Genomic DNA, 25,036 nt, shown 5'->3' on the forward strand with positions numbered 1-25,036 from the left:
TGCGATTTAACAATTGTGCTGAGCAAATAATGTATCTGTAATAAACACACATAACGGCCCATCGCTTTTCTGTCATTCAGGTCTGCTAACATATGGTCCGTGGGCTGCACACGGGACGCCAGAGGGTCCAGTCCGGCCGGTGGCATAACTGTGCATAAAGGTCGAGTCACTGTTGCATTTTCAGTTGCAGCAGGATTGAAAGAGCCATTTCACTGTATTTTTGCACCAGAATAAAAAGTTAAATATTGGTATGATGTTCAAATTACACTTATTTTGTGGATGTTACATTTTCGTGCATGTATTTTATTTATTTGAACTAAAACATTTCAAGTTGTGTATGTTTGTGCATTATTGTGCTGTCTGACCTCTAGTTCCTCCCTGAACTAAAATGAGTTGACATTTCGAGAAGAGATACCATGATATTAATTTTGGGCCATATCGGCCAGTCCGATTGGCAACCACACATTTGCTCAACAGCCTGCTGCTCCACTGGCCAACCCACTTCCTCTCCACGGTCACCTGACAGATCCTTTGGTCGACCGATGGAGGTGACAAAGTGCAAGTTCAATGTACACAGTGCCACAGTGCAGTCGTGGCCCGCTTTATACCTGCAGCAGACAGCGGGAGGAAACATTCTCCCTCTCTCTCCAATGTTTTTTCTCAGATCTGGCCAAGCCAAGGTCAAGAGTGAGAGTTTTGTTGCATGTTTCCATGTGGCAATGACACTGTAAATCCTGCCAGAGCGGTCCCCATTGTTTATTCACGCCACACCAATCTTGATTACATGTTTATCATGTGCCAGCTCAGCTTTACAACACCTCTTTGAAAATATGAATGCTCTCAGCATACTACAAGAGGAAGTGCCACGCTCTTACTCTGCTCTGCTGTTCTGTGCTGGGACTGGAGCAATGGCTGTCACAACAACAACATCACATGCATGTCCTGAATCACACAAACTGTGATGATGTGGAGGTGAAAAAAAGGCCTGTGCTAGTAAATATGCAAGCACCATTTCGCTGCATTCACTGGCATTTGTGCACAGGCACAAAAAGAGCATCTTTGAACAGCTATAATCAGGAAAAAAGCATCTGGATGAAAACAAGAGGAAGATGTTAAATATGCATTAAGGATTGAGTTGCATGACATCTAAACATGCAATAATCGTGCAGTTTTTCCCCCTCAAATAACAGTGCTCTTTCTCTTGTCCTTAATTTACACCCTCTGTGACAGGGGCATGTTTATTTGCACTGTTTGTAACCTCAGACTCTAGTGGGTGGACGTCTACGGCAGTGGAGCGCCATCTGATTGGCCAAATATGAGACAGAAAGAGCATAAGTTATTGTAGCACAGTCAGATGCGTACATAGATTGCGATGTATCGTGCAGTGTCAAACGTGCGTATGGTGTATTTCGTACAGGCGGCTGGGTGCAGACACCTGCAGGGGCAGCCGAGCCTGGCTATGTGGCGTCAAGGAGGGCCGGAGAGGAGACAGGAGGAGGAGGAGGAGTGCAGTGTTATATTTCCAACTGTTGCATCTGAACCATAACTGGGTCAAAACACACCAGCGCGGGGCCGAACAAAAGAAGTTCCCCCCCCCGTGATCAGCGGCACACGCGGGGATACGTGGCTCTCCCTCTCTCTCTCTCTCCCTCCTTTCCGCGGTTGGATAACACGGTGAGAAAGTGCACAGGCAGAGCAGCAACACCAGGAAAATGTTGTTTACAGCGGGTGACCTTAACTCACCGCAGCTCAAGTCGACTCAAAACACCAAAACTACAACTTCTCGGTACTGAAACGCACTCCCCCGAGTCCCGGTAAGAAGAAAACTGGAGCACTTACCAGCTGTTTACACTGCAGCGAGAGACAATGTTGACATGTAGGCAACTTGCTGTTTCACCGTTTAATTTACTCCGTGCTGTGAATGGCTGCGAAAAAAAAAACCAAAGTTTAAAAGAAAAAAAAACCCGAAAATCCAGCTCTGAATACTCCTCCGAAACTTTGCAGGTCACTTCTTCGCCACTTTCATCTGAAGTTGTCGGCGGAGGTAGACGCCATGTTTGTGTCTGCGCTGAGTTTCTTCCTAAACGGCTCTGAGGCCGGACCCGCCCAGAGGAGCGCGAGGAGGCGAGGCCGCACACACACAACACACCGTCCGGACCGCCTCCGCGTCAAGCGCCCGCACGTGAACGCACCGCCGGACGGAACTCCTTTTCACTATAAAACCTGAACGCAACATGGCTTCAAGGAAAACTGTTGATTCAAGAAATAAATTAGATTAATTTTCATATTTATTTACTAAATAGAAAGTTTACCATCTGATACTTTAATCATTTTATTTTAAAATTTCAGTAGTCACATAATACACACTCAAAAGGCAACTAAATGTGTAAAATGTGAACTTCTGATTTTAATAATTTTTTTCCATCTAAACAGCGTGAGTGAAATGCATGCTTTACGTCTCATTTCTGAAAGGATGTTCCTGTCCAAGGACGCATAATACCTACTACTATTGTGCTCATGATTTGGTGTACTTTTGTGTGAAAGGGCGATGTTCAAGCTTCCGGTGTAGAGTTTTCAAGTGTCATTGGTACCTGATTGATCAGGTTCTGACGCCCCCCACCTTTCACTTGGTGAAGTGACAACCATAATAAAGTAATTAAAAAAAATTAAAGCATTTCAGTGGGTGACCTGTTTTTATAAACATTTCCATGGTCACAGTGGACAAACTGACAGACGGCAAGGGACACACTGGTATTATAGCGTTGTTCCTCAGAGACAACTTGCATTGAAGGCAACTTCCACACACTATCTGGCTTGCATCGGTCATTTAATGCTTCACAGAAAGAAAAAAAAATATTCCATTGCTGACATGGTATCCATAAATTGCTTATCTCCAAACTGCAACTAAATACACAAACCACAACAGGAAGAGACCTATTAAGATCCCAAAAGCACATTTAACCCAAAACTCATGTTCATTTCAAGTTGTTTAAGACTCAAACACATAGCTAAAATGTTATTCTTTAACAAAAAAATAAGCGCAGTTTGTCATTTTATTAAATCAGTCATTTATTAAAATTTAATAAAGAATGTTTTAGTGCAACATGTGGGTTTTTTTTTTTTTTTTTACAGATATACAAAGCCTATATTACATTTCACAGCAAAGGGTTACCATCGTATAAACAGGAAAAAGGAGTCTGACACTACATGTCGTCAATGGGGGAGAATGTGAGGAGTTGGGGGAGGCTGTTCTCCTTCAAAGGCGAGGGCGTCCGCAGCGTGTCGAGATCCAGTGAAAAGACTTTGTCTGTGGCTGCTTCTTTCAAGCGCTCGGGCGTCCTCATGTGCTGCGGCACCGAGCTGTCTCCGCACGCCTGCTGGGCCCGACAGGGGGAGGGGCATACCTTCGTCGCAGTCTCCGCCATGGTAGGGATGAGTGGCCCTTCGTCGTAATTCTCTATAACATCGTCTGAGAGGTCCAGAGAATCGAAGCTGGGCAGCTCGGGGAGAGTTTCGTTTTTGAGGCTGTACAGCTTTGCTCTGCCATCAGCACTGTCCATGTTCAAAGTATCCGACAACAGGGTGGACTGTAAGACCTTATGCTGGCTGTCGTATCTCCTAATGGGGAAGAGAATACTGGAGAAGTCCAAGGTGTTGGAGGGGGCGTCAGGACTGAAGACGTTCCGGTGCCCCTGGGGGAGGCTGGGTTTCTGGTCGATGCTGTCGTTTAACGCGACCATCTCAAGTTTTGCAGCTTCGTTCTCCTGAAGAGCTTTTTGCCAGGAGCGCTTCACATCTATGACTGGGAGTAACAGAACAAAACAGGTTATTTTTCCAACTGAAAGACGCCGATTCGACAAGCTGCAAATGCATGAAGTGACTACAGTTAAATGAATATCTGAACTGTAACAAAGCTGACCGGGCTTACTCAAGCTCTCGGGTGTCCGCGGCAGCTGTTTCCTGGCGGAGAAGGGATCTCTCTGCAGATTGTTGAGGACGTCCTCCAAGTTGAAGCCGTTCCCGTTGCCCTCCGGAGGACTGGTGGCCATTAAAGCGTCTGCGAACTTTTGTCAGAGAAACAAGTTGGTGTGACTCATAAAACATCTGACTGTGTCAATCATTGGGAAAAAAAAAAAAAAAGGTTTTTGTGTCAGACTCGAAAAGCTGCGCTTACAATACTGGGGGTTGGATTGCTTTGAAAATCATTACTATACCTGCTCAGCCAGATTGTCATGTTCCATGTCTAATATCTGCGTCTTTGTCGTCCTGCAAGCTTCTTTACTGCGGACATGGGCTTTGTTTTCCACAGTGACCTAGCGGCACAAATTCAAAGGGGAACTGAATTCAGTCCCCAAAAAAGTAACATCGTAACATGTCGGCTGAACGTAACGACGCACCTGAGGTGGTTTCACAGGCTGAGTCTTCACAGGTTGGGATGGAGGCGCGTGAGCTGGCCGGGGCAGAGACGTATTTGGCCTGGATGTTTGGGGAGGGGTGACGGGAGTCTCTTCTAGCCTCTCAACAGATGCAGGCTGTTGAGCAGATCTACACAAGGACATCATTTTTTTTGTTTTAATTCACTTTCCACGCATTCACGCTGTTTTTTCACATCGACCTGAAGTTATCAAGAATGTCTGCTCCGTATCTGTCCGAGGCGATTTCCCTCAATTCGCAGCGGTCATCAGAGAGCAGGGATGCTGTAGGGAGGACTGGTGACGGACAGAGCACTGCTTGGGACTGCCCGGGTATCTGCCTCCCGTCCGAAAACGAACACTAATCACAGATTACCAGAAATAATCTGGTAATGAGTTCACGGTCCTCTCGGTCCATGAGAAAAACAAAAACTTACCTTTTGAGGGTAGATAAACCAAGAACACTATCATCCTGTATGCCATTTGCTTCAGATTCATCCACTGGTAAAAAGACAACATAATTAAAAACAAAAAGATACCAATAAACGTCATACTTTGCCAGTAGTGTCTCGTTCTGCTCACAAAGAAGTTTTGAGTGGTGTGAGAGGTCGCTACTCTGGTAACCATCTTCATCCTCCACTGAGTTTAAAGTAATAGGGGGAAGAAAATCAAGAGCCTAAAAAGAGGAAATAAAAGTCAAGTTCCAGCAACAGAGCCCAATATATCACGAACCCAAAATAAGATAATAGAATTCATTGAGAAATGTCAACCGCCACTCACAGGATCGACAACCAGGAAAGAAGCTACAGGTGTTTCTTTCAGCATATCCTTCCACCTCTGGTCCCAGGCTGCCTCCTGCTCTGTGACGGCATGAGAGAATTTAACCTCTTCCTCTGCAAGCTTCTTCCTGAGAGAGGAGACAAGACAATCTGACTCATGGCTGCAACAAGGAATAATCAGTTCATACCAAAAGAGATCCCTATTAAATAATTGACTATTCAGTTGATGTCATGACTTATCAATTCTGTCATTCAGGATACAATACATAGAAGATCACAAAAGAAAAAAAAAAATTGGATTATGATCATGTTTGGGATCCGTACTTCAAGAGCGTGAGGTCCTCAATCAAGTGGTTCATTTGCTGACACTGTTTCTTCAAGTGCTCAGAACTGAGCTGGGACTTGGGCGCATGAGACGTGCGACAACGTTCGTCCTTCAGGAGCTGCAAGGCGTGATTCATCAGCTCCATCACACAGAGGAGGTTCAGCTTGCCATCTTTACGCAGGTTTCCCGACTTTAACTGAGGAAAAGATGCATAATCAGAAAGGAGGGATTCACGCTGCTGTAAAGCCACGATTACTGCCACAAACTGCACAAAAAAAACAAACCACGCAAGCAAAAATAAATCCGTTCAGAATGTGGAGACAGCCCGAGAATGTTCATCCTCACCTGCTGCGGCAGCTGTTGAATTCTCTCCAGCAGAACATTGGGGATTGTAAGGACTTGATCTTTCCCATCCAGCTTGTACTGATCCACCTCACCTTTCAACACACGCTCTGCGGCACCCTGATTTTCTTTAATCACTTCCAGCATTTCATCAATTGTGGACCATAGGGAGCGCACCTGAGGACACAAAGTCCCTCCAGTGAACACACACACACTTCACAAAAGGCCTTGTAAAATATGACAACATTTATATGCTAAGACACAGAATTGTTTGAGAAATATAGTTTAGTTTATTGTCATATTTAAATCTCAAAGATGTTTGATATGCTCACCTTTTGGATCTTCTCTGCTCGAGAAGCTTCAGACTCACTGCTTTGACACCTGGAAACAGATTTATCTATGAGTGAATCTGTTAACAAAAAAAAATCAATTTAGCTTGAAACAGTAGGTACACAGTGCTACACTTACTTAGGTAGTTCTTTGAGCTTGGCATCTCGGGCTTTGAGTTCCCTGATCGACTCTGTCAAAGTCCTTCACATGAGAGAGAGAGAGAGAGAGAAGTAAAAACTGGTAGAAGCTCAAAATACCAATACATGCTTTTAGGTATAAGACTCCAGGAAATAAAACATGTTAGAACAAAATACAGCCATGCTGCTGTGAAAAGCTAAAGCCTGATGACACACACTGAAAGAGATGCAGCTCCTGGTTTGGGTTTGTTTATTCACCGAGTGCAGACACCTGCTTCACCGGCACACGGGCCTCAATGAACACAGCTGTGTCAATCACTTCACTTTAAACTTCAAGAAAATCCAACCATGAACCAAATTCTGGTGTTGTCAGACTACTGAAGTGATCATTTAACAACCATAATGAGAAAGAGCAGTTAACCGATAAACATTACAAATATTGGAATGTCTTCGTGTATGTATTCTCTGAAGAGCATGTGAATGTTTTTAGTTGAGTCATTCATTGTAAAGATAAAAACAAATCACCTCAACAAAAATTTTCAGTTGTTTGAATGAAAGGGAGCAGAAGGAAGAATAAACCTGTCTGCTCTGCCCCTTTATCTCATTCAATCAGATACATCGGATCTGATTATCTTCCAGCTAATTGATCTTTAAGGTCATGTAAATGGAATCAGCAACACTCGATCACAACATGTACACTTAAGCCAATCTATCCAAACAACTCATGCAAGAACAACTGGTCCAACACACTGTATCCTGGAGGTGGACAATGCAATACAGAGGATGGATGGATGGCAATCAATCTAAAGTAAATATGGGTTTTATCTGCTATAATCTACAATGCAATGAGTTTAAAACATTCTTCTATGGACAGTTGACCACTACTGATGTAACTCTAAAGTCTCAAATGAGGCACAAGAGTCATCCAAGACTTACCGGGCCTGTGTCTTGTATTCATTGAGTAAATGATCCTGATCCACAACAGCTCTCAGAAATCTTTTGCGGACCAGATGGAATCTCTTCATCTCCATGTCCAGGGAGGAGGTGGAATTTTCTACACTCTCTGGAACCCAGCTTTCATCTGACAGTAATACCGGCCAAAGATTATTCAACAAAGTCAAAATAAAGTACCTCTAGTACTGTGTGATTCCACATAAGTGCAGTCAGCTTGAAAATGATTAGAGCTTACCTGTTGTAAATGTGCGCATATCCTGCAACATGACGTGTTTGGCCAAGTTAAGCATCAACTGGACAAATTTGGGGCCTCCAGGAGTGAGCAATAGTGATGCCACCACTTTGGATCCTTTCATCTTTTCCTACACAAAAACAAAATGAAGTTGATGTTGCTCGAATCTCTGCTTAACCAGATTCAGAGAAGCATCAGCTGGGATCAGGGGTAGTTAGTGAGAAAAAAAGAGCAACAAACAAGTTGATAAAGACACAAAGATATGTCTGAGGTGGACATTAGTGTGCGAGAGCACAAGATAAACAAGATGACAAAAAAGTGAAATAAGACAAAACCATGAAGTAAATTTCTAATTTATAAGGACATAAAACATTATGTGCCCTCAGTAATTGAACAAAGTGGGTTGCTAACAAGGAGCGATGAAATACATGCATTGATTCTTCTTACCATTATTTCTTGCAGCCAGTCACAAGTCAGTTTGCGAAATTCAGCATCCACTTTCTGGGTCAAAACAGGCCAGCAGTTCCTAGGTCAAAGAAATCATTGATTAATTTTGAGAAAACAAATAAATTCCGATTACTTATGACACTTTCAGCACTTGAACCATACCTGTATGCTTCGCGAAATCGAGTGGGATTGAGCTTCACTAACAGAAAATGAATTACAATGCGGGAGGCATCCTTGTTCGGTCTGTTGAACATGGACCTGTGGAACAGAAAGAAAGTATTTAGCTCAATCTTCTTTCTGCATTTTCTTGTTGGAAGTTAATACAATGAATCAACTCCTTCCATTCGTCGATCTCTTTTCACCCTCTCATTGAATTGATGAACTTGAATTCATGAAGACCTCCTCAGCATCCTTTTCCCTGCATAGCCTATCATCCCACGTAATATCACCTTCTCAACATCCCCTGTTTTCCCCTAAAGTTGTTCAACATGAGCCCAATCTTGTCCATCGTTCTCATTCAAAGGGAAAATCTCTACGTCCTCATTCTCCCTCTGTGTTCCTGCTACAAGTGGGGGAAACACACTCACGGTCCCAGTTTGATGTGTTTAGCAGGGGTTTGAGTTTTGCTGGCGTATGACTGCGTTTCGGTGTCCGGTCGAAATCCCAGCGCCAGGAGAGTGATCCACAGATGTTTTCCTTTCTCATCCAACGACGATGTGGCGGCTGCCATTGCTCGGAGCAGGAGGACGACGAAGCGGGGTGAAATCGTCCCAAAGAAAAGTTTACTGCTAGCCAACTTAGCGCTAGCTTTCGAACATGTGGCTACCGAAGACACCAAACCTGCTGACCGCGACCGACCGCCTGTCTTTGCGTCTGTCTTCACATTTAGATAAAAAAAAAATTAAAATGAAAGATACACACATACAAACTTCCGAACACAAATAAGAGAAGCGGGACCCGCCAGTTTTTTTTATGAGCAGACCCGGAAGTAGTTATTAATCACTTCCGGTGAGCGTAATGGAACGCAAATTATTTCGTTTAATCTTTCTTTTATATTTTTGTATTACTAGTGTATATTCGTCATTTTTTTCTTACATGCAAATTATTAACCAATGAAAATAAATATGTAAAGCGTTTTTGGCGATTTCTGCAGATGTTATTTGTGCAAATTCGTCCTTGCTGTGTTTATAATTTTAGCATACATGTTTATACTTGCACAATCTATCGATACTGCACAATGTGTTAATTTTAAATGGATGGACTGTCCCCTAATTGGAGTAAGTGTTTGCGCAGGGAGTTTGTATGGCTGGAGGTAAAATTTGTGCTCATGGGCAAGGGCAGCAAAGAAACACCCGGACAGATCATTGAGCTGGACAGTCACACACACTCAATATATATTGCAATTTAGGGTAATCGATTAATCTCACATGCCTGGTTATGGACTGTGGGAGGAAAGCGGAGTACTTGGAGGAAATCCACAAACACACAGGGAGAACATGTAAACTCCACAGAGAAAGGCCCCGGTCACTATGTGAACCCCTTCTCACTGTGAGGCAGCAGTGAGAGTCACTGGTGTAAAGTGCAGCCAGCAAACCAACCTGAGGAAATTCTTTCCCAATACTGTATAGTACAGTATGTGAAGAAATGTATAAACGAAAAATACACAAAAGTATCCCTTATTAATCATTTGAATTGTTAAGCAACCGCATTACAATCATAATCAAATCACGCCAGTTCCTCATTGTGAAACTTTAAGGTGTTTGCAAAATAAAACACAAACCAAGTAGTACTGAAAGCTCACAGAAAGAAGACAGTTTTGATTTGTCTTTTTTTTTTTTATTGTATAACATACAATAATTTCTGCACCACAACAGATTAAGCATAATACAAAGTAGTGTTTTTTTTTTCTTTTTTCTTTTTAAATCATCTAATCATTCACTTCATTGGAGTTGTTTTAAAACCAGCTGACAACACTCGCCCACTTTTGACGGATCAGACACTGAGGAGTACTTTGAGATTTGAGACGTGACCCCCAGGGAGCGGGCCAGGTCCTGGGCCGTCTGGTCCGAGGCCACAGTGGTTCCCAAGGCCACCAGCAACCTAAAGATGGCCTCCTTGTCTTGTACGGTCTCCAGAGCTCGGCTGGCCACCGACAGGCACTGGGCCTTGGCCTCGAGGTCGGGCTGGCTGTGCAGGCAGCCGGCGTAGTTGAGCACCAGCGTGGCCAAGGCGATGTGGATGTTCTTATTACAGACGGTGGCCAGGTCGGCGGCGCGCGCCAGCACCGCTTCGCGCTGGGCCATGAGGAGGGCTCGGCCGTGTCTGCCGCTAAAGCAGTTGCACAAAGTCCGCAGCGCCAGCATCTGGTTGGCGGGCCGCCCCTCGGGCCTCATCAGGCTCAGCAGGTGGTTGCACATCTGGACTCCCTCCGCCTCTCCACAGAGCGTTTCATTAACCTGTGGGTGACGCACTGCCAGCCTCACGATGTCCAGGACAGGGAACACTATGTCTACGGCACAGAGGTTGGGAGATTTCAGGGCTGTGCGGTGGTGAGGATCAACGATTCATCTTTGAACACAATCGAATCACACTGTTGTACCTTCAGGCCAGTGAGCAGCTCTCCAGAGGTCGTTGATCTGCTGCATGGTCGGGGGAGGCTCAGAGGAGCCGGGCCCACACACAGACATGAGCAGCCTCTCCACGCTTTCCAGGACTTCCTCAGAGAGCTTGTGTTCCTGCGGGGCGCCTCCGTTCAGCTCCTTCAACTTGGCTGGTGAAGAAAGAATAAGCGACTGATACAAAAAGGTCCTAAAAATAACATTTAGATACTCTTTAAAAATGCAGTTGAAAACCTCTCAGAACTGTCAAATCTTATTTGATACAATCAAGAGTGTTCACTGTTGCCAACCGCAATGACAGAGTTGTTTAACCATCTTCCTTTGACATTGAGTACTTTATGCAAGACAACAAATGGAAAAAAAATATACATGACCAAAGATTTTTGCGTGATGCAGGTTTTCATAATAAAACTAAAAACCTTACCAATGATCTGAGAGGAATTGGCTTGCTCAAAGGTCACACCATCAGTCTTTGGGAAGTAGATGTTGGTCGTGGTCTCTCTCAGGGCTGCTGAGGAGTAGGCACCTCCTCCTGCAAGATGGGAACAACAGTCGGCATGAGAGGTGCAAACACCATTCAAAAGAATTAACTGCAAACACCAACATGAATGCATGGTGGTTAAAAGATGTTAAAAGACCTGTGAAAGGATCGGCTACGCCTCCGGGAGCACTCATGTTGGGACCCGATCCTGGGATGTAGCGACCAGAGCCTGAGAAAGAAAATAAAAACACAGCTGAGAATCTGCATTTCCACAGAATGCTGGGAAATGCCCTCAGCAGCAAATCAATCCAGGTACGTTACCAGTGAAGGGATCAGCACCAAAGCCTGGCCTGTCACCAGAGGAGCCGGGGATATAACGCGCTCCTCCTGTCAACGGAGGAGACCCAACACCATCAGTGGAATTGTGCTCTGATGCGACCTGAATGTCAGACAAATTTTTCTTTTTCTAAAGCCTGACCTGTGAACGGGTCGCCGCTGACGGGCTGGGCGGGTCCCACCACGTGTCCTTTGGTGTTCTCGATGATGAAATTTGCCACCTGGTCGAGAAACATGGGGCTGAGGTCGTTCTTCTGCAGGAAGTTGTGCGCCGTGAGCCAGGGGTCCTCCGACACGTTGTAGGGCAGCTTCATGGACGGCCCGCCCTCGTTCACGTCGATGGTGAAGACGTAGTCGTATTCCTGAGGGCAGAACACGTTCTCCGTGGTGACGGGTCTCGCCGACAGTCGCTCTCGGCGTCGATCGGGGTGTGCCTTTTACCTTTCCTTCATACATCACGCTCTTTGACGTCTGCTGGTTGGAGCCGCCGACCACGTCTCCGATTTTCACCCAGCGCCCGTCGCTGACGCTCCACTGATACGCCTCCACCTTCTGCCCATCTTTAATCAAGCGTGTCTGTCCATCACGATTGCCTACGTGGAACAAAAAAAAGACCCAAGTCAATCTTGATAAACAAAGAACAGATTGAAAGTCTCATATAACCAAATATCCACGAGAAAACTTCACTACCAGGCTCGTTCAGGTGCTCTCGTCCAGGAAGGTCCTCCATTTTGATGTCTCCGAGATCGCCGGTCTTGGGGTCGATGGTGGCTTTGGAAAGCTCATCCTCGAAGGCCTGCAGGTCCTCCACACTCGCCATGCGGTCCTCGGCTTCCGTAAACACACGGATGATGCCGTCACTGTGATCAGAGAAGCCACAGAGGTTTTGTAAATGCAACAGTTTTTCTTTTTTAATTAATGAAATAATGATCAACTTTTTTTTTTTTTTACCTGGCTCCAACAGCTATATCCCCATTAGGCAGAATACAGCAGCACCAGACAGACTGGGCAGGCAGGCGGATGGTCTGAGAGCATTCTCCCTTCCTCCAGATCCTCAGAGTCCGGTCCTCTCCTGTGCTTATGAAATCTGAGAAAGAAACCAGTGATGATGCTTACTCTCAGATTTCTGGAACAGTCCTACAAGTCTTGTTGCTGCAGCAGAGCCTGCTTCAATTCACCTCCTACACATGCCTTAAAATATGATGATGAAGAACGAACCTTGGCCATTGGGGAAGACAGCAAGGCTGTAGATGTAGTTGGTGTGACTGTAATAAACTTGTAGACATTCTCCGGTCACCAGCCACTTTCTGATACTTGTGTCATTGCTGCATGACAAGAATTCAGTGCTGCTGATCACTGCTAGCCCCCTTACACAGTCCTCGTGGCCTAAAATGGAATAAACACACCAAAACTACAATGTACTCACAGCAATGAAAGATACAAATTGACAAAAAGCCCAGAGTGTTTTGTGTTACAATGTTAAAACACTTGGAACAACCAAACTGCCCACGAGCTAATTCTCACCTGTAAACGTGTTCTCGCACCGACCAGCCTTCCAGAGTTTTATGGTCTTATCTGCTGATCCTGAGAGCATCAGGCCTTGTTCAGGTAAAATGATGACAGCCCACACTGCAGCGGTGTGGCCCTAATAGAAAACCATCAAACAGAGCCACTGTTCTGAAACAATTCTTGAATACGCTTTGCTTTGACTTGACATGTGAAACCAAGATAATCTTCAATTAAACTTCAGCATACCTGCAGAGTCATCATGCACTTCTCATTGAGCCAGACTTTGGCTGTTGTATCCCAGGAGCCACTCAGAAGTGTCCCAAATTTCCCAGATGATAGCGTGCAAACTGTATTGAATAAAGCATAAAAAGATGGAGCCTGGAGGTGTTTGAAATTTGAAAAAAATGAACAATGAAGACACAACTCACCAGTGTTTTTGTGACCTTTGAGAGTAAACAGGGGTTGTGGTTGATCCAGTGTGAAAACACAAATATTATTATCATTTCCACCTGTCGCTACAAGTCCCCGAGGATACGTTTCATTAGGAGCGATGATGCAAACACAGGATACAAAATTTGAGTGACCGGACATGCAGTGCATCTCTGTGAAGCCTTTGTCTGGGCTGCGAAAAGAAGAGAGCAGACATGTTGAGTGGGCATGGATTTACAGATGGACTGAGAATCGATGTGACAGCCACATTAGGGCACTCCGAGGAGCTGCTGGGGATCAAGGGTCTTGCTCTGAGAATCAAACCTACAAATTTACAACCTCAGGTCCACTTCTCTAGCCTCTAGCCTGCTTCACTCATGAACGAGAAGATATTAGGTTTCCATTAAGGCTTTTTACATTTAAAACTCTTTCCAGTAATAGGATAAAACACAGCAACATCAGAGAGAAGCGCTTCAGTTTTAATCCCATGAGTAACAAAAATAAAACTGGTCCAGCAACTAATCATTCCTCTTGGACAAAACCATTTAAACAAATATGAGCACTTTGTGTTATTTTCTTGAACAACATCTTGCACTCACCTCATATCTCATTTAATTTTTTAATCAAAGCTGCACTTCATAAACAATGTGTCAAAATGAAACTGATTGTTGTAACAGTTATTATTGTTTGGCTGCCTGAATGTCAAATGATCCACTTCAAAAATGACTTCCTGTCTATCAAGCTCTGGGTGGCCGTGGTTCCTATGCTCCTCACTTTCTCAACACTTGAGTCCTCATGAAACACTGACTTCTTTTAAATCAGGACTTTTAAAAAAAACTTACTTGCACAGGCCTTCTTATAAATAATACATTTTATTTATTTTATTACATTTGTCTTAATAATAGAAAAACAAGGAAATGCATTTCCTTGTAAATAGTGGTATGCAAACATTACCCTTGCCTTTGAGCTACAGCTCAGATACCTTTGAATTAGAGTTGAATTGAAAGACTTCGGCTTTTGGCTTCTTTGTGCAGTTAGCTTTATAAAAGTTTAAAAATCAGATGTCAGTCTATATAAGCTTAATGAATAAAGAAGATGTTTCCTCATAGAAGAATGAAACGGATCACTCAACAGTTACATGTGAATGAATGACAAAGCTAATTTGAGCCGCTAGCAAAACGCTTTTTCGCGACACGCCTGTTATTACTTTTTCAATCCGTAAACTTGGTAACTAGCAAATGGATATTTCGCTTCATGTAGTTCGTGTCCTGGCTGAGTTCTTGCCCAGATGCCTATCCTGACCACAGACATTTTACTAAGTAAATCGAAACCGGTCGGCTCAGTTAGTCAGCAGAAAGCTAATGCTAAAGCTACCTTGAGTTTGGTACCCAGACTCTTCCGGTTCGGTCTCTGGACACAGACACGAAGGATCCCTCCGGGAAAAAAGCCGCCGTCAGGCCTCTCACGTCCATCTCGTGGCCCGGGATGGAGCACCTGAGTTTGTAGGTGTTAGATGATGCCATAGCGAACACAGGAGGGAAAAGCTGGAGCGGCGCCGCTGTCAACAAACACCAGCCGCTAATGCTAGCGGAAAAGGAATGACGTCACATCCGCTGTCAGATGAATTACATGTTTGACAACACTTTTGTTGCTTGATTATAAATAAAGATAAGAAAGCGCCTCTTAATCTTATCCTATTACAATCCTTTAAAATATAGATTTAAAAAATAAATTAATGTAAAATGTAGCTTTTGTAATGAATATCCTGCAACAGTTATTTGACAGAAATTGTGTGATTTCATTCATATTGATAATGAAAATTATTTAAACTTTTTTTGAGAATATGTTGTTTGGACTATTTGATGACTGTAAACGAAAAGAAATTCTACTTAACTGATAAATATTTTATGTATTTTTTCAATTACTTAATCTCTGAGCCTAGATTTAATGGAATTTAATAACAGCGTCTGTCTAAAGGTTATTTTTTTACTGGACACATAACACTTTTACACAACTTACAGACACAGTGGATTTTTTTCAATAAAGCATTCACATCTTTTAAAGCACAAAACAGTTGTCCAGATATAGCATTAAAAATAGCTCATATTATGACCAGAATTACTTGTCAAATTGTTGAAGTTATCTTTATTGTACACACATTTCTCCATCTGTGCTGTAATCGTGACCACTTGAACGTATTCACCAGATAACACCAATGAATGGGGGAAAAAAAGATAAGCTGCACCCTGGTGGCTTGTCAATGCCACAATTTTTGCACAACTGGCAAATAAGCATTTATTAGGTTTGACCGGAGGGGGGCAGCAGGCTGTTTTTGATCCACGTCACCTGAACACATGTCGATCAATCACGCTACCGGAAAAATGCAAATTTTACAGGAAATTGGCAAAAATACATAAATAAATGAACCAGTAATAACACGACAACAACAGCACTGTTAACTCGGCTATATGTCAAGAAAAGTACATCAGTAAAACCTTCCTTCCAGCGTGCTGCTGGCGGACTCTTGTTTTTGAAGGGCCGGACCGGAAGTGGAAGCAGGTAGCGAGAAGCAGCAGAACCTGCTGCGGCCGTGCTTTCATCCTCCGATGAGGAAGTACCTCCGCCGAGACCTGCGCTGAAAAACAAGTGAGTATCCCTTCATTTTCGGTAGTGAAAGCACCGGGGACGCTTCTCGCCGCGTAAAGCGCCAGGAGTCCGTGACGATAAATAAATTAAACAGGGCGGGCCCGCAGATGTTAGCTTGACGGAGGGGCTGCAGAGCCGAGCCCAGGAAGCACCGCTGGCAGGGCTATCATCAGTGATGGAGCTCAGCAAGGCTGCCTGTATGGGGATACATCTTGTCAAAATCGATTCAGTCAATACTGAGTGAAATATCATGAACATCGGGATTTGTTTTAGAACACCTGCTATAACACTGTAATGATCAGGCTGTATTGAATAGAGATGGTCTCCAATATATGTTATAAAAAGACATTATCAATCCTCCTCATGTGCATTATGCCTCTGTCTGATAGTAAGAAGCACATGTTTTGTTTGAACAGTTGATGTGTTGCAGTCCCTGCAGCCATGAAGCTTCGCCTGCACTTTGTGGTGGATCCCATGGGCTGGCTGTGCATCAGCCTGGTGTTTGGGATCTGGCTCTACAACTCCTTCTTCATCCCCAAACTGGTTCTGCTTCCACACTACGACGAAGGTCACATCCCTTGGGCAATAGTTGTCTGTGAGTGTCCTTCTTTCACGTCTGTCGACACATGATTTTTAAGTATTTTCCACTGCGAATGAGTCAGTTTGGTATGAAACTGTATGAATGTGTGTTTTTCTAGGTTACTACATAGCATCGGGTCTCTGCATAGCAGCCCTGTTCAGAGCTTCCACGGCAGATCCCGGCCGTCTTCCTGCGGATCCTCACATACCTCACTCTGGTATGGGCACAAAAAAAAATTCATACCTGTACCTGTGATTGACATCTACTGTTAATTATTCAGTCCTTATCTCTACAGTAAAAACATCTGCAGCGAGACATGTGTAATTATTGCCAATAGATCAGTAACAGTGGCTTTTATGTTGCAGAAAGAGAGCAATGGGAGTTGTGCAATAAATGCAACTTAATGAGACCTAAAAGATCACACCATTGCAGTCGCTGTGGCCACTGTGTGCGCAGGATGGACCACCACTGTCCTTGGTGAGCACACACTCTTGAAGGTATTGAGCTGTCGTTTAGTATCTGTTGAATTCAAAGGAGGATAATAGAACAATGATCTGGACCAAAGTCGTATCCTCTAACAGAAACTGAGTTCAAACAGCCAACTGCCTGCTTGTACGGACTGCATATCCGTCCAGGGTGTACCCTGCTTTTAATTGGCCTGTAATTGGTATCAAAGATGTATTTTTATTTCATATTGCCATCACAAAGCCACATGATGACACTGAATCCAGTCTTTTTTTTTTTCCTTTCAGGATTAATAACTGTGTGGGAGAAGACAACCACTGGCTCTTCCTGCAGCTGTGCTTCTATGCTCAACTTCTCAGTTTATTCACACTGGTGCTGGACTTCTGCCAGTATTATTACTTCCAGCCACTGACAACACTTGACCAGGTACATAATTCTTTTTTTTAGCCTACTCGCTGCAAAATACATTAACTTGTATAGTGTTAAAAAAATCAGTCTCCAAATATGCACTGATTGTATTCAGATGGATTTAAACATGTTTTCCATGCTTTAATTTCCGTGGCTCACACGAGGCTTGTTTGATTTGATTGACTCTCCCCAGGAGAAGTTTACAACGCGTCATGAGCTGGCCCTGCTGCGAGTCTCGGCGCTCATGGGCGTGGTCATGTTGGTTGGCATGTCGAGCTTGTTTTACACTCAGATGACGGGCATTCTCTCTGTGAGTATTCGATCATCGCCGGACGACTTCCTGTCTTTTCCCGTCTCGGCTGATATTTGAAGTGTCTTCCCACCTGCCGCCGTCGTGCTAATGAGATCATGTTGTGTCGTCCGTGCTGCGCTTTATTTTGCAGGAAGTGTAAAATGAACGGGATAGAGCGTTACCTTTCGAGCTGTTGAAAGCAAGACAAACAAAGCAGCAGCTTCAGACAGACCGGCGTGACTCAGTATACAGAAATAAAGCAATCGATGCCCGTAATGCAGTGATCAATAGACACGAAACTAGAGAGTGTTTGTGATGTGTTTGTAATCCAAGACATGACGTCACTCACCCACAAGACATCAATCCATATTTATTTTTACTGACAGAACAAATTAATTTAATAATAAAGTCATTTACAAGCCTGCAGAAGTAGTGTGAGATATCCACGGCGGATTAGAAAATTAGTTGGAATTACGCTGAAAACTAATAGTGTTTTGTCAGATTTAGTTATTGTGGAAAATGATCCAGTCGTTTCACTTTGTTATTTTACTTCTTGCAGGATATGACCACTATTGAGAAAATGTCAACCTTCTCAAATGAAATGTGAGTGTGCCCTGCCCGCAGTCCTTTCTTTTTTATTTGAAGTAAAAGAAATTCTTCATGTTTGGGGGAACCTGCTGCTATATTTCACCTTCTGAAAAACTTCTCAGGGTTTATGCTTGAGGAGATGCTTTCGAAAAGCGTATTTGTTCGATCCCACATGAATGTAGGAAGATCAAAGATTGTTTCTATGCACCCAAAAGGCCTGTCTTTTCAAATATGAAGTTGGATGTTCTGGCAAATTCTGCAAAACACCTTTGGAGACGGCCTCTGGTCTAGAAATGAACATTCAGCTCACGGCCGTCAGCTCTGGTGGACATTGCTGCAGTCAGCATGCCGATCGCACACTCCCTGAAAACTTGCGCCGCGTGATAAAACTGAACCATTTAGAGTGTTCTTTTATTGTGGCCAACCCAAGAAACATCCGGTGCAATAATCCTGCTGTTTAATCAGCATTTTGATCTGCCACACCTGTGACAGACACATTTGTCAACCGTATTTGATAGAAATAGGCCTTTTGTGTATGTAGAAATAGTCTTATCTGTTTGAGTTCAGATAATGATAAATGGGAGCAGAAACCAATGTTGCGTTCATATTTTTGTTCGATGTATCTTAAAAAGATGCAAAAACGGGAAAGAAAACTACATCCATTTTTGAAAGCGTGCCCAATAGTGTCATATTTAATATCCTTTTTTGTAGATAATACATTTATAGGATGCAGTTAATCCATAATCAATTCTTAAGATGAGATAAAGACCATAGTGTGTTCAAACACCGGCCTGATCATCTTGTTGTGTGGAAACGTCCTTCCACATTGCACATTGGTGTGAAACTTGTCAGTTTACTCACATTCCAAGACAAACTTTATGAAGGGTACAGTGGTTGTTGAGCCTGCACAAACCTGAAAAAGCCGTCTTTTATGTCGCTCCCTGTATAAACAAGCAGGTTTCAGTGAGTCATCGAAAATGCAACAAACGATCCACCTTTTTTTTTTTCAAACCAGTGCCGTTAACCCCACATGTGTGGTTATTGTCCATGCCTCCCATCAGATACAGCATGAAGAGATCCTGGCAGTGGGCCCTCGCAGAAGTCTGCGGCACCCGCTGGAAGCTCCTGTGGCTCTTCCCACTCCGCAGCAGGAAGCCACTCAAAGGCACCCACCACTACCGCACCCACGTGTAGGCCGGCCGGCCCGCCTCCCACCTGCACAGACGAGACACTGTATACTCCCTCACCGACCCATCCGCTCGCCTTCGCCGACCTCCTTCCCGCTCCGAGCGCCGGGCAGTGGTCGTGGTTCGTCAGCGGATACTCCAAGCTTTTTTTTTTTTTTTTTTTGTCCGTTTTTCTTTATAAGGCCCGGGTTGACAGTGAACAGGGTCATGAAACACCTCCGAGAGTGATGGATACGATGCTTTTTTTACTCACTGTGACTGCGACTTTGTGCGTTCGGACACCTTCCTCCTTCAGAAGGATGGAAGAGGTTGACCTGCAAAGCAGCTGGCGAGGTAGACCCCTCTCAGGTTACTGTAATAAAGAGCCTCCACTGCTGACCTTTAATCAACTCCTGACAGAATGGGGATAACTTCAGCATGTTTATCAGAGAGGAGTTTTTGTATCAGGTTTGTGCCTTGGTTTGTTGTTCATTCGTCACTTACGCCACGAGGCTTTTTGTTCTCTCTGTTCTCTCATTCCTTCCACTGGTCTGCATTTAATGATTGATGAATGTTTCTGTTTTATCGTTATATGAATCTTTTTATCTATTCTACGTTTTGCTGTGATGCATGACTTGCTGAAGTGAGATGGTAACTTGAACACCGCTGTATGTCTCTGTTAGGATACAGGACTTGAATGGATCTGAAATATGTAATAGAATAGCTTTACTATGCTAATGTGAAAAGAAGTCATAATTAGAACCAAGTTCACGCTACAATATCCTTCTTTTTTTATTGTTCCACATCCACTTAAGGTCATTATAGCTTGTTTTTATGGAGTTTTAAGTGTCATATCATGAGATAAGTTAAAACAGACTTTTATTTTATGTGAAGTATCTCGGCTCATGTTAGCCAGGAGCTGGTTAGCTTAGCTTTCAGCGAAGCCACGAAGTACGGTGTTTTTAAACCCATCTGATCAAAAGGCCATTGTTGGTTTATGTCAAACCCAGAGAAATGACGCAGTCAGGTCCACCTGTACCTCCTCGTGGGTCGATATTCAGCCCTTTACCCCGTCCCTCGCCCCTCCTCCCCAACCTTCAGACGTCTTCTACCTCTCTACATTACACCTGCCATGGCGACTTCAGCCTCCAGAAGCCACTTATCATGTTCACGGTTGACAAAACCCAACAATCTGCCGACCTGCAGCTTGTTTTCTTGCTTTTTAACAAACTGTCGTTTTCCAATCTCAACGCTAAGCTAGTTTGCTGCTGGTTAAAGGCTAAATACAAACTTGCATTCGTGATCAAAATGTTTAGTTTTGTTTCTTGATAGTGAGCGAAGCAGATTGGTCCGCTCGCTGGTGCACTGGAGATTTATTTATAGTAGTTTTGCTCTATTTGTGGAACGGTTAAGAGGTTTTATTGATGACGATGATAATGATATCAATATGTTTGTACTCATCTGCATTACATGGCAATCGTTTATCTGAGAATGTACGTAAACAAAACTTAATATATGTGGGAATATCACAATATTCAAGTAGTTTTTTAAGTGCCTCTTCGGGTTTTGTGTTCCTGCTTACAGTTTGTCAGCTTCATCGTGTGGTACAAGCCAAAGAACAGGGGAAATGTTGCAATAGTCGGCGAGCGTTCACGAGATGCATGTTCCACCACGTTTCTGGAGGTAGCGGTTCGATATTATGCACTGAATTTCACATTCACGCACAGTCTGCTTTGTTGCGTCAGTGGTACTTTGCTGTGTGGTGTCGGTGGGGATTCCTCAGACTGTTTGCATGAATGTTTTTTTATCAGTTATAGTCAGAATTTTGGATGTTTGTGATCTCTTTTTTTTTTTTTTTTTTTTTTTAATTTGTGACTGGCACTGAAACATATTTAAGATTAATTCAGCCGTCCGAAAGCAATAAGCATTGTGTATCACTAAAGCCATTCTTCTAGTTAAAGGGGTTGTTAAAGTCTGTCTGTGTGCTGCAGAGTTTATAAACTGGTGTGTGTCTTTTTGTGTGACTGCCTGACTTGGAGAGCAGTCGGTCCGTCAGTAAACCTCCGCCAAGAGAAACACGACTGTAGCTGCTGCGTTTAGCTGTACAGCATATTTTCATGCTAATATCTACACCGTAAAAAGTTAATCACAGAACAACACAAAGGCTTATTTCCTTTTTATTAGAAGCAGGAGGAAACTGGTGGAGGATTTTTTTGTTTTTTTTCAGAGGTTGTACTTTCTCCTCTCAGCTGTTAACAGGCGTCCCCCAGGGCTCTCTAATGGGACCCTTACGTTTTTTTTATTTCTTGTTTTTCTGAATGTGATTTGAAAGCTGTTTTATCTCGACTTCAAATACTGGAACGTTTGTGTTTTGTAAATTTATTTAATGCACTCTAATGATATCACTGGTTTTGAAGTTGAATTTCCAAATGCCTACATTACAAGAGTATTCATTGTGATTACAGGAATATATAGGTATCCATATTTAAATAAATTAGATTCTAAATAAGTTTGAGTTGCTTTGTTTCTGTCAATCCTTTTAAGCATGTCTGTAAATGGCGAATGTTGCTTTGATTATATAACAGATTTTACCCACTGTGGTCTCAACATGCTTTACTGGATTCTGGAATTGAACCACCAACCCTGGAGCTGAACGACGCACTCAACTGAACCAGCAAAGGAAGGAAGCCTGAAGTATCCACTCGCTCATGGGAAAGGTGCAAACTCCATTCGCATTTCATCAGAATAACCAGTGATGAGATTTAATGAGGCTTTCTAACTCAAACTGAGTCTGACAACACTGCAGCTGCCTGGCACAAGTGTCCAGGTCTTTTGTGAGAAGACTCCATAACAACCGATTCACAAAAAAAATGTGGAACGGCCACAAGAGAGCCATTCAAGACAGAAACAATCTATAATATGGACGAGCTGAAACTGATTTGTGGAGGAATGGTGCAGAATTCCTCCTGAACATTCGCATCAGCTGTATACTAGTAACTTGCACAGTCACACAAACAGGTGGCTCCGACAGTTTCAATGCTTTTTGCAGCTGATCAAGTAAAACAAGACAAGCGACATCGCATGAAATCAGTATTCAAATGAGGGGTTTCAATGCTTCGGGCCTTTTAACACTAATGATCTACTTAAAACTGCATCCTTTTCTTGAATTTGCACCCAACACGCGCTAAATGAGAGAATTAGAAGTAGTCATCAAACATATTGGAGCATTAACAGCAAATAAGAGACCAAAAACACAGAAGAAAAGCAGTGAGATGGTCTGTTTCCTCCCAGTATTATGCTCAATCAAGTGGACTCATTCAATAATGCTTGTTCATGAGGGCAAATATACTAAATTCATTATTTATTTTACATTTCTATCAAACATAATCCAGTGTGGAGATCAGCTACGGCATCAGTGTGTGTGCAAAATTATGTTTGTAGTCATTCTTATATGCGCAAACCTTCAGTAGTTCAGGTTAATTAAACTGTCTGTCTTGAATGGTTGCCTGTTTTTATAAAATGAGATGAAACGATACAGCATATCCACCCATTCATTTATATATTGTTGTTTATCAATGTTGGATTATCACTGGTAATTTCAAATTCATCCTGACTGTATATTTCCTCACATCCGAGCTCCTGAACAGTTTGTGGCCAAATAAAAGAAAAACTGCAGTCAAACTTTATTCAGATAAGTCAGTTCCTGTTGAAGGATGAATATGATCTTTCGTTCATTTTATTCATCATTTTTTAATGACTAAATATTTCCATGTTCACACAATCCTCAAAAGCAATCAATCGTTGCAATAATAAGAATATGAAGAGAGAAAAGCAGATTGAAAAGCTCTTCTGTTATTTATTTATTTACTTATTTGTTGTTTTTTTTAAAGTGTGGTACAAAGTTTTTTTTCATTTTTTTTAAAGATGATAGTTTAATTTACATTCCCATTTTTCATTGTTTTTTTAAATACATTTTTAAGCTTTTTTAAATACTTTAAGGTGTAACAAAATTAGCCTCTATGCTCTTATGCTTTCTGGTTTAACAATAATTTGAATGACAGTTATTCAGTTATCACCAGTACAGTCACTGTCAAATAATTTTACCATATTTTTGAACATACCAGTTGTAGTCACAGTCATTATTGTGAAGCTGATTACATTTTAAGGTGAAAAATAATAAAGATAGGCATGCTGACTGTACAAAACTACAAGTTTTTTTATTGGATTAATCCATTAATTACTTATTTTGTAGCCCTGATCGTGACAGAACCCTGGTTCTGACTATGCCACTGTACAAAGATTTTCACCCTCCTCGCCTTTAATTCGTCAGCGTTGGCTTTGGGACGGGAACATGTGAGGAGTCCAGTGGAGACGATCGCAGCCCCGCAGCTGCCTGGCTCTGAATGTGCTTTTAATCTGTGGTAATGGTTGGTCAACTGGATTAATTAAATAAGGGACCACCTGCTAGCTTTATGGTCTATGGCATCTGGCTGAACAAAAGAAATAATTAGCCGCGTGCCTGATAAACATAAATGATGCTTGGAGCAGTTATCTTCTCACATACGAGGCTGTTTACCTGTCTCGGATTGGAGTTAGCGGCTTGGCGTGTATTGTTGCTATTCTGCCAAGCCGAGACACGGATTAAGTCTCCGCTATGAACGCAGAATTTATCATTGGATCACTAATTAAAGATCTTTTGAGATTGAAGTCCATATGGGCCATATATCCTATAGTACCTCATGATCCCGATTATTCAATGCGCTTTTGATGCCTTTTTTTCAATCCCACATGTTTCCTTCTTCTTCTGCAGTTTCCTTGTACCCAATAAAGGCTTCTAAAGACCTGTGCGAGCCTTTAAAATACAATTTGAGCTTTTATTGACCTTCTGATTGCACTTAAACGTAGCAAGGAGTTATTTAACAATGCACTTTTCTCCCTTTGAATAAGATAATTAGATTTGTTAGACCTCAGCGAGTCACGCGTGCAGCCGGCCTCGTGGCAAGGCGGCGGCTGAAGTTCCTCCATTTCCAGCTCCGCGGCTGAAATTTCCGAACACGGAGGTATTGATTGGCGTATTGATTTTCAAATAAGCTGTCATTGTAGAAAGCAGAAATCCAATTAAAAAGTTGCACTTGAAACTGTTAATCCAATCAAGGCGATAAAATGTATTGATTTCAACCTCAAAATCAATAAGGTGCAAGCGGCTCTGTGCGTGCGCCCGACCCTCAACGCATCCCTTTCTCCATAAGGAAGACGCACGCACTCGCTGTTGTCTCAATAATGTGTCAGACTTGCTGTTTCCTCTGTGATAATCCTGTTTTTTTTTCAATGATCTTTCCTCTCAGTCCTTTGTTGATAGTTAAAATGACTTCATGATGAAATGTAAACTCAACGGGAATCGACACAAGTTCAAATTCCTGTTGAAAAGCAACTCTTGACTTCAACCTGGAGGTCCCCGGGACGAGGCGTCTAGCGATCCGACGGAGCACAGACAGAGAGGTCGCAAACCCGGTGACCTGGAAGCACGGCGTCCGCCGCCACCGAGCATCCGAAAGCCCAA

General features: G+C 43.0%; 4 protein-coding genes and 1 non-coding gene across 9 annotated transcripts in view; 1 reads left to right on the plus strand and 4 right to left on the minus strand.

The window, feature by feature from the left end:
* The window catches only part of dennd4c (DENN/MADD domain containing 4C), a 29,567-nt gene extending 27,492 nt beyond the window's left edge, over window positions 1–2,075 (minus strand). For both annotated transcript variants that reach the window (XM_030119502.1, XM_030119494.1), the window contains exon 1: window positions 1,840–2,075. The gene's annotated coding sequence lies outside the window, so the exon portion shown is untranslated. The remainder of the gene's footprint in view (window positions 1–1,839) is intronic.
* Window positions 2,076–2,810: 735 nt separating this feature from the next.
* On the minus strand, window positions 2,811–8,868 carry haus6 (HAUS augmin-like complex, subunit 6). Of its 3 annotated transcripts, XM_030119530.1 has the most exons (16): window positions 8,546–8,867; window positions 8,121–8,216; window positions 7,959–8,037; window positions 7,515–7,641; window positions 7,262–7,406; window positions 6,327–6,389; window positions 6,191–6,239; window positions 5,862–6,035; window positions 5,516–5,712; window positions 5,193–5,319; window positions 4,995–5,088; window positions 4,850–4,913; window positions 4,398–4,545; window positions 4,215–4,313; window positions 3,920–4,064; window positions 2,811–3,802 (listed from the first exon to the last, which is right to left on the minus strand). In XM_030119530.1, exons 1-16 carry the CDS (start codon window positions 8,686–8,688, stop codon window positions 3,204–3,206), a joined length of 2,349 nt encoding a protein of 782 aa, XP_029975390.1. In that variant the 5' UTR covers window positions 8,689–8,867; the 3' UTR covers window positions 2,811–3,203. The 3 variants fall into 3 exon arrangements, with proteins under 3 accessions (XP_029975390.1, XP_029975372.1, XP_029975380.1); XM_030119512.1 differs by having other exon boundaries at window positions 4,850–5,088; window positions 8,546–8,868; XM_030119520.1 differs by having other exon boundaries at window positions 3,929–4,064; window positions 4,850–5,088; window positions 8,546–8,865.
* On the minus strand, window positions 4,629–4,759 carry LOC115386306 (small Cajal body-specific RNA 8). The gene has a single exon (XR_003931293.1).
* A 922-nt stretch (window positions 8,869–9,790) lies between the features above and the next one.
* plaa (phospholipase A2-activating protein) lies at window positions 9,791–14,919 on the minus strand. The gene is made up of 14 exons (XM_030119544.1): window positions 14,706–14,919; window positions 13,331–13,524; window positions 13,149–13,249; window positions 12,918–13,038; window positions 12,612–12,779; window positions 12,345–12,480; window positions 12,084–12,253; window positions 11,835–11,986; window positions 11,536–11,755; window positions 11,379–11,444; window positions 11,215–11,286; window positions 11,001–11,108; window positions 10,558–10,728; window positions 9,791–10,467 (listed from the first exon to the last, which is right to left on the minus strand). The coding sequence occupies exons 1-14, from the start codon at window positions 14,852–14,854 to the stop codon at window positions 9,899–9,901; spliced, it is 2,397 nt and encodes a 798-aa protein (XP_029975404.1). The 5' UTR covers window positions 14,855–14,919; the 3' UTR covers window positions 9,791–9,898.
* A 930-nt stretch (window positions 14,920–15,849) lies between these two features.
* Window positions 15,850–19,652, plus strand: zdhhc21 (zDHHC palmitoyltransferase 21). Of its 2 annotated transcripts, none has more exons than XM_030088367.1 (8): window positions 15,850–15,977; window positions 16,408–16,572; window positions 16,676–16,774; window positions 16,923–17,034; window positions 17,310–17,448; window positions 17,624–17,740; window positions 18,282–18,325; window positions 19,372–19,652. In XM_030088367.1, the coding sequence occupies exons 2-8, from the start codon at window positions 16,419–16,421 to the stop codon at window positions 19,502–19,504; spliced, it is 798 nt and encodes a 265-aa protein (XP_029944227.1). In that variant the 5' UTR covers window positions 15,850–15,977; window positions 16,408–16,418; the 3' UTR covers window positions 19,505–19,652. The 2 variants fall into 2 exon arrangements, with proteins under 2 accessions (XP_029944227.1, XP_029944226.1); XM_030088366.1 differs by having other exon boundaries at window positions 15,902–15,977; window positions 16,394–16,572.
* Window positions 19,653–25,036: the final 5,384 nt, after the last annotated feature.

This window comes from Salarias fasciatus, chromosome 3 (genome assembly GCF_902148845.1).
Source record: "Salarias fasciatus chromosome 3, fSalaFa1.1, whole genome shotgun sequence".
Lineage (NCBI taxonomy): Eukaryota > Metazoa > Chordata > Actinopteri > Blenniiformes > Blenniidae > Salarias > Salarias fasciatus.

Bases quoted from the DNA above. Each gene is read 5' to 3' on its own strand.
- plaa (XM_030119544.1), bottom strand. From the start codon at position 14,854: ATGGCATCATCTAACACCTACAAACTCAGGTGCTCCATCCCGGGCCAC. The intron at 13,039-13,148 runs GTATGCTGAAGT...GTTTTCTATTAG, and splicing joins AGTGCATGATGACTCTGCAG to GGCCACACCGCTGCAGTGTG. The intron at 10,468-10,557 runs GTACAACAGTGT...TCTGTGCCGTAG, and splicing joins AGCTGCTCACTGGCCTGAAG to ACATAGTGTTCCCTGTCCTG.
- haus6 (XM_030119512.1), bottom strand. From the start codon at position 8,688: ATGGCAGCCGCCACATCGTCGTTGGATGAGAAAGGAAAACATCTGTGG. The intron at 8,217-8,545 runs GTGAGTGTGTTT...TCTGTTCCACAG, and splicing joins AAACACATCAAACTGGGACC to GTCCATGTTCAACAGACCGA. The intron at 6,036-6,190 runs GTGAGCATATCA...TTGTGTCCTCAG, and splicing joins GAGCAGAGAAGATCCAAAAG to GTGCGCTCCCTATGGTCCAC.
- zdhhc21 (XM_030088367.1), top strand. From the start codon at position 16,419: ATGAAGCTTCGCCTGCACTTTGTGGTGGATCCCATGGGCTGGCTGTGC. The intron at 17,035-17,309 runs GTGAGCACACAC...TTTTCCTTTCAG, and splicing joins ATGGACCACCACTGTCCTTG to GATTAATAACTGTGTGGGAG. The intron at 18,326-19,371 runs GTGAGTGTGCCC...GCCTCCCATCAG, and splicing joins TCAACCTTCTCAAATGAAAT to ATACAGCATGAAGAGATCCT.